This window comes from Cephus cinctus, unplaced genomic scaffold, assembly GCF_000341935.2.
Source record: "Cephus cinctus unplaced genomic scaffold, Ccin1 Ccin1_scaffold0596, whole genome shotgun sequence".
Classification (NCBI taxonomy): domain Eukaryota; kingdom Metazoa; phylum Arthropoda; class Insecta; order Hymenoptera; family Cephidae; genus Cephus; species Cephus cinctus.
In genome coordinates, this window is record NW_014333242.1 from 297,189 (window position 1) to 309,877 (window position 12,689).

The 12,689-nt window shown below is 35.4% G+C and overlaps 2 protein-coding genes across 7 annotated transcripts in view; both read right to left on the reverse strand.

The window, feature by feature from the left end:
* Nucleotides 1-14: 14 nt before the first annotated feature.
* LOC107268887 (phospholipase A2 inhibitor) lies at nt 15-5,336 on the reverse strand. 6 transcript variants are annotated; one of them, XM_025086135.1, is made up of 7 exons: nt 4,682-5,336; nt 4,557-4,611; nt 4,372-4,440; nt 1,763-2,027; nt 1,350-1,666; nt 892-1,262; nt 15-806 (listed from the first exon to the last, which is right to left on the reverse strand). In XM_025086135.1, exons 4-7 carry the CDS (start codon nt 2,018-2,020, stop codon nt 562-564), a joined length of 1,191 nt encoding a protein of 396 aa, XP_024941903.1. In that variant the 5' UTR covers nt 2,021-2,027; nt 4,372-4,440; nt 4,557-4,611; nt 4,682-5,336; the 3' UTR covers nt 15-561. The 6 variants fall into 6 exon arrangements, with proteins under 6 accessions (XP_024941903.1, XP_024941902.1, XP_015597591.1 ...); XM_025086134.1 differs by adding an exon at nt 2,709-4,322 and having other exon boundaries at nt 4,399-4,440; nt 4,557-5,336; XM_015742105.2 differs by lacking the exon at nt 4,372-4,440 and having other exon boundaries at nt 4,494-4,611.
* Nucleotides 5,337-5,559: 223 nt separating this feature from the next.
* The window catches only part of LOC107268889 (CD9 antigen), a 13,628-nt gene continuing 6,498 nt past the window's right edge, over nt 5,560-12,689 (reverse strand). Inside the window, exons 3-5 of the mRNA XM_015742113.2 lie at nt 8,365-8,676; nt 8,009-8,278; nt 5,560-7,818 (exon numbers count right to left, since the gene is read on the reverse strand). Coding sequence (XP_015597599.1) covers nt 7,666-7,818; nt 8,009-8,278; nt 8,365-8,676 — 735 coding nt within the window. The 3' untranslated portion in view covers nt 5,560-7,665. The remainder of the gene's footprint in view (nt 7,819-8,008; nt 8,279-8,364; nt 8,677-12,689) is intronic.

The following is a 12,689-nucleotide window of genomic DNA, read 5'->3' on the forward strand; positions in this document are numbered from 1 at the left end:
AACGGATATAAATATAGTATTAAATTCCACATTGTATTTAAAAAATTAATATACAATTAAGTTTCATTGGTCTTACTGAGGAGTATAAAATATTAAAATAGAGTGTCGAAATGTAATGTCTTCATATTATTATTTTTATGACGCTCTTATTTATCAGCTATTATTCTATAACAATTACCAATTCAGAACGTCCTGGCAGTGTACAGTGCGTGCACCAGGCGCAACCTTTACACAAAATCACACCAGAAACTTCAGAATAAATATAAGAAATAGTTCATACAAAACGTGTAGTAAAAACACCATTTTTAAGATAGATATAAATTCAATTCTTCATGTATAAAAGTCAAAATTTTTCGGTGCTATTTAAGTAGCATCTATAAGTATACATAATTGGTATGTGTAACACATATAATATAATAATAAATTCATACTTCATTAATTAGACATTATCTTGATAATGAAGCGTCTTGATCTGATCAGATTATATTAAAATACTGATTAATCATTCAATGTATAATAAGGACTATAAAATTTCTTTACAGAAATTCAATTACGACTCTTTCACACATCCATCTCCCGATTATCACCTGTAGATATGGATGTATACCGGACGCGTTTGCTTACTGAATCTATCACAGGTTCTAGTCTTTTTCTTAGGTCGGCTCGTTGTACATAAATTAAGGCTGATACTAAACCAATTAAAACTAGAGATAAAAATATTAGAGCCACTGTAGTACCAGGATGGGTAGAGGCAGCAAGTTTCAATGAACAGTTCTTAAATTCTTGAAGTCTGTGTGATTCTCCTTCTGAAATAAAATAATATAATAGAAGAATGAATGGCATATTAAGATAAAAATAAGGAGAAGGAGGAGCAGCTTTTTAGTAACTCACTCTTATCACAGCGTAGGACGTTCTTATTCCTGACAAAGATCTTGGTTTTCTCCATCCATTTGATAAATGGATTGAGCTTGCAGGAACAATTTAAAGGATTCCCGGATAAGTCAATAGTGACGTTCTGTCCATGTTTGGCAAATGTGTCTAGAGTGTGAAGATCGCGCTCCAAGACTCTGCTGAATTTATTGCGTTGAAGATCCAAAAAGCGCAGATGATGGAGACAGGAGAGATTGAAATTAAGAGCAGTGAGAGCATTGTCTCCTAGGTGAAGATCTAATAAGTTTGGAAGATCGCAGAAGACATTTGAGTCAAGGAATTCAAATATATTATTCTGTTCCAGATGAAGCTTTATCAATCGAGTCAGGTTACTGCAAGTACAAGGTGATATATACATTAGTGATACTCGAAGAGAACTAAAAAGATTATAACAGATCTAATATTAATACAACACATACCTATTAACAAATATACCATGTAAAGTAGAAGCCAAATCCTTTGATTTGGCCTTTTCAAATGCACCAGTCAAATGTAACTCAAGTAATGATCCAAAATTTGAAAATACTCTTGGATGATTACAAGCTGAATCTAAACTCAGTCTATTAAAATCCAAAATGAGTCTCTGAACATATTGAACATGATGGTATGTTTTGCCTTTTATTTCTCGTATACCATTATTTGACATATCTATTACACGAAGTTTCTCAAATGAGTTTGAAGTGCCAAAAATATTCCAGTCTAATTCCTCAAGATAATTTCCAGTAAAAATTAACACCTAAAATTCAAAAAATAATAATTTAAAATATTCATAGCGTGAGATAATAATTTTACTAAATGTTTTCCTTTATTTAGATCATCAATAAAATCTTACCTCAGTATTAGAGGATAAATTTTTCAATGGGGAAGTGTCAGTAAATCCTGCATCTGTACAATTGACAACATACTGAGGATGCGGCTCATCATAGCAGATTGACTGACAGAGGCATTTATTCTGAAAAGCTGGACCACAATTCACCCTGGCAATTTCCTCAATCTTTGGATTATGATAATTCTTATCAGGGCATAAATCCTTAGGATTTTGAGTTCTTGACAGAGTTATTAATCCCAAGATGACACAGAGGAATCTCATCTTTATCCTGAGAGAATAGCAAAAGGAGAAAATGAAATAAGAAATTCATCATAAAACAAGTGAATGTATTGCCGATATGTATTCATATATTTAATCAAATTCAATCTCTCTAGTGGAAGTTCCAAATTTAAAAAATACGCTAAAAGATCAATGTAATCTCTTTTCAGATCTAAAACGAAAAGTTCATAAAAATATTCAACGAGCTTGGCACGAAATTAACGTCCAAAACTATCTTTTAATTAAACTTATAAATTGATATCATAAATGTAAAGTAAATCAAAAGACCTTGAAACATTTTCTCACAACTTTTATCAAAGATAAAAATTTGCAGTAGAATGTATGGATCATACAAATTTATATAAAATATTTGAAAAACTAAAACATGCAAATCATAATGTTCAAGATTGATTCTTATTAATATGGTCGACCAGGATTCACTAACAAAGGATTAATAAATCAGCAATAAATTATTTATGTTTATTATAATAGACCACCCCGTGTATTATCAAATGGCGTCGAGTGTAGGACGCTATTTAAACGGATGTCCCTGGATTAACTTATATATATATATATATATATGGGCGTCGGAATGACGCGTCTTATAGAACATGATTAAAAATAATAATAGATAAAAGAAGAGACATTAATAACAGATTCAGAGCGCGAATAAAAAATTAGAAGACCTTACTCGACTCGATCAATTCATAACAACGCATTTGGAAGCTTGGCAACGCTCAATGAAATCGTTGTTTCTATATTAGGTAATGAAAAAAATTTATTCACATCCCCAAAACAAATACTCTGGTACACAAAATCACAATATTAAATTATATACAATTCCGTAGAGCATCAGGATTGATGACAACAAAATTATTTCAAAAAAAAATAAAATAAAATAAAATAAAGCAAACCGGTCCGTCAACAACTTTTTAATCACTTTTCTTTATTTCTATCTTTCTCTTTGAAGAACTGAAGCAGCCGGCAACTTTGCGTACAATGAGTCACAAGATCAGTGCAAGAAGTTTCCATATAAGGAGAGACACAGTACCGTCCCGACGCCTGGTTTCACTCCCGGAAGTTCTTTGACAATTTCAAAAATTTCACAACCACCGAAATTACATGTTACAACGACCAAGCGCCACACCAGAAAGAAGAACAAGCAATAACAGGTCATTGGCATTATGTCTGATCTTTCAAACCGTAGAATCCCCTCCCCCAAAAAACACGGCCCTGAGCTATAATATTTCTTGCTATGTAAGACTTTCCATTATCAGGACTATATCGGTACACCTATAGAATTGCATTATGCAGCTAACAGTAGTACGAGACAGCTTTCGTTGCACAGAGAAACAATACTCGTACGGTAATCTTTTTAAATAAGGATAATTTTTTTAAATATACTTGTTTGATATACACAAGTCCCAAGCAATTTCTACCGATGTAAGACGTGGGTTTCAGGTATTATTAGGTGTACGATGACATCATCTGTGGGCTCGTAAAATATACAAACAAATACCATCGAATACATTAAAGTACATATATATACGAGATAGACTACAGGTAGAAATTGCTAAGCGTAACGCGCACGTGAATTATAAAAATAGAATTAACGACATGGAGGCGAGCACTATTGCATACACATACGAAGTGCAATGAGGAACTAATGCAAAGCACGGTTATCGGTATTAGCTCATACTGAAATTAATACATGACACTGACCATAAGCAACTGGGATTATGCGTGACGGTTTATTCATACATACTATAGCCTACATGCGTACAGTATAACAAAAAATATAATAAATTGAATTAACGAACTACACTATAGTTAAGAAAAGTTTTCTACAAATTCTCACTCATGCATAAATGCATGACGAATGGATGCTGCTTGATAGTCGTTAGAGAGCTATTGTTATTATTACCATTAGATACACATTAAACGGTGAAACAGGTACTTCGTATATAAAACACAGGAAGTCTGATGATAAAAGAAAAAATTTATTACCATCGACTTCTTGTATTATCAATAAAAAATTATTCCTCTTACAGGTTATTATCATAGAACCCAAGGAGTAGCGCTTAAAATATCATTTGGAGTTAATAAGAATGATAATTACACAGTATACAGACAACAAAGACAGTTATTAGTTCAGTACAGAATGTAGAATTATACAGGTAATTTGCTAAGGTAATAGCGGTAGCCCGGTTACGTTACGTTATTATCATTAAAAACTTCTAGTTAAGTACAGCAACCTTATCTCAGATAAAATGTAATATGTTCATAAGAGGAGATGTAGAGCAAGCTAAACAAAAAGAGAAAACAAATTCTGTCATTGAGATATCAAGGTGTACCTTTGAAGTTGCAGAATTCAGGCTCACCACCAGGATACCAAGATGAATTTAGACACCAACAAGCTCAAACTTTAAATTAATAAGAATGTGCATGAGTAAATAAGTTAATATATAATACTTACATTATTACCCAGTATAATCCAGGAAGGAAACTATCATGGAAGTATCACTACCGTCTGCTGTACCTGATTGTTTCAGCACTTCCCGGTGCATGAGAAGCGATAACTACAGAGATCCATCCTGAGGAAAGTCGTACGACACGTGAGGTTATATGATAACTGGCATAATGTAGCCGGGAATTAAGACTGACAATTTCCACGTGTATCTGATAAAAATCAAGACGAGGAGGAAGACGTCAAGGGATATCAGGATGATGCGTAGTCCAGACGTATCGAGACACAGGAAACTCGTAGCATTCCACAGGAATGTTCCTTACAGAATGCAGGACAGAATAGTCACACTGAGTCACACAGAGAATAGTATTGTATTCGGCGTCCGCGTTGCTCGCCTTGCGCTACTGGTTCTCGCGGTGTTGTTTCGGGCCCGAGAATGGCAGCCGCACCTGTGAGGCCCCTGGTAAGGCCCCCACCAGTAACACTCTACTCCATCTTTTTCTCCTTCCAAACGTGCCACTTATACGAAACTCGGAGTCCTACTCAGTCTCCTCTCTGCGCCTTCTTCTTTGTATTTATTGAATGACGCTATTCTTGTTGTCTTTGGTGCATCACCCTTCTTGACGTACTTTTTAAAACAGTCTTTACGCGCAGTAAAATTTTCTGCATGTTTTCTTCTTTTTATTCTGCAAATTTCTTAGGTAAATAATCACTTTCAAATCACTGTACTTTTCCTTTTTTCTTAACGTCTCTGGAATTTCTTTCTCTCGAAATTTTACGCTGTCCAAAGTCAGTACAAGTCTGTGTTTGGGATAAAAAGAAAGAGATCCAGAGATTAAAAATATTGGTGGGCATTTTTTTAAATTTATCCACGATAGTGTCGCCATCTCTGAGCAGACGCACCAAGGCGAAAGGAAATTTCTTAGTCGACGGCACACCAAAGGGTACTAGACGATTAAAATCTAATTAACGTTGTATAATAAATTATGAAATGCCATAAAAATTAGAATTGTGCAAAAGTAATTTAATCAAACCAAAATATAATCGTTATCTTATATAAAAGACAATCACGATACACGTGAATAAAGAGGTTTATTTCGGATTTCTGTGCGCAGCCTCTGATAATACAATATACAAACATGAATGCATATATATATATATTTCACTTCCGAATTACGAAAATAGAATTTCGTTCAAGTTACCCTCATTGTCATTTATCGTTAGCCCTCTTTTTCCTCTCTCTCTCTTTTTCTCTCTCTCTCAATCACTTTCTCAATGCTCTGTTAAATCTGTTCCTCATTACGAGGCGTGCCTCGTTAAGTTCGACGAAAACGAAAACAAAAATAAAATAATCATGATAAGAGCGAACAATCGCAATGTGCCAAAAAGATGAAGAGAAACACGATGAACTTTCAGAATAAAAAAACGTAAAAACCTTGTACAATACCTCAAATGGTATTAATATCGTCGGCCACAGTGTAAACAAGCTTAAATATAGTGTGTGTGTGTGTGTGTGTGTGTGTGTGTGTGTGTGTGTGTGTGTGATAGATCTTCGCAATTACCCTAAAATACATATACATATACATATACAAATACATATATGTACGAACTAAAAGTGACTTAGTGCATTTTTGTCCACAATTGCATCTCTCTCTCTCTCCCTCTCTCACACACAGACATTCTCTTACATTTCTCATATATATCAATATCAATATATAATTACAATCGTATTAAGAATGCCTCGGACATAGAATACGTCCAATTGGACAGAGCATAAGGTACACGAAGAGATTCGCATAAATCGCTAAAAGTATCGCATCGAAACGAAATGAAAAAAAATATCTAGTGAAAAATACGTATGTATATCAATATCAAAATGATTAAGAGGAGTACGGACATGGCAGAACACTCCCTAAAAGCGCGGCTCGCTAATAAAAATATTTCGTATAATCTAACCCGTCATTGATTCTGACATTTTTCATCTGTAAAGACAAGGTCTTAAGATTTCGTATTTTCATTAAAAAAATAAAACCAAAAATGAAATATAATCTCGGAAATAAATGCCGGCATTTCCACGTCCACAGTGTTTCGCAGAGCTTGGCTGGCTCGCTGAATATGTTTTAATTAGTCTTCGCGAATCTCGCGCGATTCACAGAGAATTTATTGTGTATAACAACGCTTTAAGTTTCCGCATATATTGGTTTAAGATTCTTGAAGGATCAAATACGGGAAGTCACGTACGCGTACTTTGTGATAGTGAGGGATTTATGCTTTTGAGTGAAAGATGGAAGCAGTGCCTTTTTTCTCTTTGTCTTTAGTACATGACAAACTCTAATTTCTTTTGGACAAATTAACCATAGAGACTTATGCACTTCGTATGCGTGTGGTGTTTCTTTTTCAGAAGTACGACTCACGCGAGAATTAGAATCTGTGCCCAACTAGAATATTCGTTATTCAAATCCTGCCAAACGGTCGTCCCAGCAATCAAAGCCTTATTGTCCACATTAGAGCAGAATAAATATTTTTTATTGGCGGACTGATATACTTCCTTTTTTTTTAATATTTGGTCAAGATACTTTGGCCCGAAAATAAAAGCATGAAAAGACGTATCTGCTCTTTTGCCTGCTTTCTCTTTTGAGAAGAAAATTTCGAATTTTGTACTCGACGACGTCCTGGGATGCGCAATGTCCAAATGAGTCTTGTTATGGTTCATTTACTCTCTTATGTCTTCTTATTTATAGTTCGAGATTTAATTGAAACGAATCAGGAAAACGTAAGGATAGCAATTCTGATTACATTCTCGGTAAGGATAGCAATTCTGATTACATTCTCGGTTGGATAGTCGCAATCGTTCAGTACGATAAGACTTATTGTATTTATATGCTTCCAGCGTTGTTGTTGTCTCTATTCATTCCACTTTTTTCATTGTGTCATGGATTCTACTTTGAAGTTTTTGGTTCTCAAGTCGAATAATTATCGATCACTCCTGAGGAGTATTGAATTATTTTAATTTCTTAGTCGGTAAGGAAGAGATCTCATTCAAGACTCATTCTGTCTATCTCAATAATTCCATTCGGCACTTGGCACAAACTGAAGCTACGAATCGACTATAGCGCTAAAAGTTTAACACGATAATTTTTTTGAACGATACCATTTGGCACCTAATAAAATCATTGAGATCTTAAGCCTTGTACCGATCGGGAGAACCGATCGCGCAACAGAGTACAAGAGAGAATATCAGACACAAAAATTCCAGTATTCCTATTCCTATGGTAACTCCAAGTATGATGCATCCTTGACTCTTCAAGACTTCTACCAGCTTGTTGATACAACCCTAAAAGAAAAAAAATGTTCGAATTGCCAATTCTGATGGGGAAAAAAGTAAAGAAAAAAAAAAACAAAAGGCAGAGTCTTCAATCTAACCACCTACATGGCAAGAGTAACGAGGAGGAGTTCAGAAACATTTTCTTCGAAGGACAGAGAATTAAATACCCAAATGCCCAAGACAAAAATTCTTATCTTACCTCATTGTAGATTCCAGGATTTGGTATGTCAGCTACGTTTATTTTAAGAATCGCCTCACAAGCCGTATCATCTCCTAACTTGCAGCAGGACCTGGGTATAGGATACTGGGTTGCTACAGCCGATACGGTCAACTTAATAGGACTTGTTGGATCTTTTTCGGCGAATGAGCTTCCTACCCAATCAGATGGTCCTTTGGCACCACAGCATTGAAGACCAGATTGGAAAGCGTCAACAGTTTTGGTACGAGATTCGATTATGCCATATTCTTTCTGAAATATAAATTACATATGTCACATATCTAGTGTCCATGATCTCATCTAATTGCGTAATTCATTGAAGACTGATGATGACCTACTTTAATCGTATTCATTACGGAATTCGTGACAAGTGCCTCGAGACGGTCGCTAGTGTTGTAGAGCCAGGCTCCAGCGGCAATCTGGGCGACGACAACCACCAGGAGGCAACTGAAGAAACCAACTAGCATACACTGTGACTCTCGGAAGGCGCCGCAGCAACCGAGGAAGGCGACGATGAGCATTAGAGCCCCGCCAGCAAGTAGGATATATAATCCAGCATTATAATTGTCTTGTTCCTGGGTGACGGACACCAAGAAAGTAGAATCCGTCAGCATCCATATGGCCAGGACTACCGTTGTAAGACCGAGAGCCTAAAACAAAAAATACAAATCTTAATAAAATCTCTTTTCTATTTTAAATTGGATGAAAATGCTAGTCACGTATGAACAACGTTGAATAAGCGAATGACTATTAGCCATTACACAACAATGTATGAAGATTAATGAGTCCAGTGACTCCTTGTACTTACAAGGAACATCACTTTAGTGCTCCCCTCCGATTTTGATGACATTCAACTATGTTGTAGGGCTCGAAAATCTAAGAGACACGTGTTCTTTTTTATCCGCGGAAAAAGGATTTTAGGGGGTGAAATCACGTACACGTACCATTCGAAAGAGGAAGTAAAATTAAAGTTTACATGTTTTTGCTTTTTTTTCGGAAGTCACGTTTAAGGGGGTAAACTACCACCTACGTACCGATGCATGGATTTCCATATAGGACCACTTCTTGCGCAATTTAAAAGTGTAAATTAATTAAAAATATTCTCGTTAGTGACAGTCGATAAACAATAAGTGAATATTAACGTATTACCCGTAATTAAGGGGGTAAGTTTATTTAAAATTTGAATATCAATTAATTCAATTGTCCTTCCACTCTTCCGCCTAGAGGTAACTACGGTAGCTAGTACATCATAGTACCACTTTTTATTATTTTATATGTGAAATATATTTTATTAATAGTCCAGAAAGTACTTTTTATTTCTTGTAGCAAGTAGTATATATAAGTAGTAATCGTCGTTCGATTACTGCGCTTTAATAAATCGTCGACAAAGTTGTTGTGATCGAGGGGTAATTCATTTGTTAATGATATACCTTTTGAAACAGATAAGAAACGAGAAAGACGCAATAACAGTATTTTTCATACCGGCAATTTTACGCAATGCTTTTCTTATAACTTGTACAACGAGAGAAATTCAACCCCTCGATGTATTTGGAATGCGCATATGGAACAATTTTGTACGACAGTTTTCAGATAGTGTATTGTTATTGAATTCTGATATCAATTTACACTTAAGGAATAATGGAATTAAATTACAATCTCAAATTAAATTACACATAATCAACTGTCATCTCTGAGGTATACGAACCTTTTCAAATATGCATGGTTCAAAAGCAATTACATAACAAAAAAAAACCAGAAGAATTAGAAAATCCTGTGGATTTTGGTGACGGTCAATCTTCTCAAGCACACTGTGAAATACCCGGGTGTAATAATGGTGCTATTATAAGATACGCATGGTACAGAAAATCTTTATGTTTGCAGCATTTTTTCGATGGTTTTCATTTCTTATACCAATTTCGAACCATGATTGCTATAAATCATAATAGCCGTGTATAGTTAATAAGAATAAGAATATTCATGTAAATATGCTTAGCAATCAGGAAACGAAATAGAATTTGCATTAAAAAAATTAATCATGAAAAAGAATTGTAAAACAATTTCTAAAATAACTTGGTTTACATTCACTAACGATGGGTGAAATGTTAAAATAGTCTTATATTCACCAATGTGAGGCGATATTTATATCTGTATCCCGCGTGGCTGTATCCAGAGCTACGCGTCGTAGAGGGGGAACGAGAGACGAGCCAGGAGACGGGCCAGAAACGGGAGAACTTCGTTAATATTCACTTATTGTTTATCGACTGTCACTAACGACAATATTTTTAATTAATTTACACTTTTAAATTGCGCAAGAAGTGGTCCTATATGGAAATCCATGCATCGGTACGTAGGTGGTAGTTTACCCCCTTAAACGTGACTTCCCGAAAAAAAGCAAAAAAATTGTAAACTTTAATTTGACTTCCTCTTTCGAAGGGTACGTGTTTAATTAAATTCTATTCGTAAGTTTTTCAAATAGGGTGAACAAATAATAATCGAGGGGTGGTTCACCCCCACAAGAGACAATTTTTTTTTTTTTTAATGTTTAGGTGCACTTTACATTACTCGTGATGAGAAACATTTTAGTTTTTGTTTCATTGAAATCGGTCGATCCCTTCTAGGTGAAACTGCATTACCACCCCTCGACGTGCCGAACTTTGGGGGTTGATTTCACCCCCTAAAACCCTTTTTCCGCCGATAAAAAGAGACACGTGTCTCTTAGATTTTCAAGCGCTACAATATAGTTGAGTTTCATCAAAATCGGATGGAGACACTAAAGTGATGTTCCTTGTTAGACATCTTTCATGACGTCATATTCTAGATACAATAATAGGCAATATTGGATATCTGACATGACATCTGGTGGCAGAAAATACAAATACTGAAAAGGTACACGTTCCACGGATGTTCTGAAGCTTTGGCATACAATGAATATAGACCTTTACGAAAAGTGCTCCACATCGGAATTCAGTAGTAACCTAAAAAACACATCGTCAATTAGGTTTCCATTAGGTGTATTATGACATTTCATAACTGATACAACGTTTCGTAATAGTAATCGACAATAATTATCCATACACTAAAGACTGACCAAATTAAGAATATTAGTATTTCTTTGAGTCACATTAAAGTACACTAATGGTTCTATTCCCAGCGTGCATAATGCGACCGGTAGTGATAGATACTGGACTTTACAGGAACACATGGAGTAGTAAATAAAAAGAAAAAGCAACAAGACGCTACAACAGCATAGCCTCTTGGAAAATGACGTAATGCTATATACTTCTTCAAGGCTCTGGGCCTTATTAAGGCACACGTTCTCTGCCCACTCCTCTCTAGTTTCATTAGTAGTACTATATCCCATGCTCTGCCTATAGGTATATACAAACTACAGAAGCCACCATATATATCTTCCCATTTTTCACCACTCTGGCCTCATCCTGATTTCCTGTGCTTTCCAGTTTCCGTTATGCCACTTATCGGCCAACGCCCGACCTAGTATCGTAGGACTACTATAGGCATATTCTCTATTATAGCAGGGCAATATTACTTCACTGTATATACCTAACAGCACCATCAATATCTAATAAATAATTATCTCTTCGCAGAGTTAATCCAGGTACAGAGTACTGTCCTGTGATTGGTAGAGCATAGTCCCAGACTGTTGGACTAGCAAATCCTTTACACCCTTGACACAAACATCGGCAAAAAGATCCTTTGAACCCTGACAGAGTATTTCAGGCGTATTTTCCAGCTTATAGATTTGGAAAATGTTAGAGTGCGATTAAGGGATTGATCTACAGATTGTGAAAATTATCTCACAAGTTTCATCTGGCAGACGAGCAATGAATGAATTAAGAACGAGTTATTCTCTCTAATTTGTTGGAACTTTAATTTCCTTAATTAATTATTTATCGTCCACGTGTCCCTCCTACTGCGCCTCTTGACGTCGTTCTTCCATTACTTTCAAAAGTGACACGAGGTGTTTGTCTTACGTTTTTTCTTCCTTTTAATTCCAAAACGGGGTTGAACAAACTCAAAGCTCTCAAAGGAAAATATTATCGTAAGGAATTAATTTCTCGCTTTTTCGTTTGGAGACGATATTGCTTTTCCTGTCTGAAACGTGAGAATCAAAATTGCTAGGAACGATGGAACGAAGTCAAAAAGGAAAAGTCTCATGGCTGCTTGTAAAATCTAAAGGATCAAGTGACAACAGTGCCTTTTTCTCTTGTTCATTTATACTTCTATCACTAGCTAACCTAGTTAGTTAATTAAAATTGAGAATCATTAACTATTCTATATAATACTTTTCCATTTGATATCTGTTTTTGAAGTTTCGAATCTTAGAACTCTTCCTACGTAACTAAAGGACGAGGATTTTAATCTTAATACCCATAGAGTTTTCAAATAGTTCATCGTCTAGCGATATGGGACCCCATAATGATAACGAAATCATTACACTTAAATCGAACAGAGAGTGCCTAAGGGCTACCCAAGGACTATCTAAGAACCCAAGGTTAATATTGGGTTTTACGGTTTTAAAAACTTCCCGAAGGGAATTCTAGGTAGTCTCTTGTTCCTTCGTCAAGGAGTTATAAACTGAGAAAGAAACGAAAATGGCAATAAGGTCGACCTTACAAAAAAAAAAAAAAAAAAAAAAAACCCC

Bases quoted from the DNA above. Each gene is read 5' to 3' on its own strand.
- LOC107268887 (XM_015742105.2), bottom strand. The intron at 1,667-1,762 runs GTAAGATTTTAT...TTTGAATTTTAG, and splicing joins ATTTATCCTCTAATACTGAG to GTGTTAATTTTTACTGGAAA. The intron at 807-891 runs GTGAGTTACTAA...ATTTTATTTCAG, and splicing joins CGTCCTACGCTGTGATAAGA to AAGGAGAATCACACAGACTT.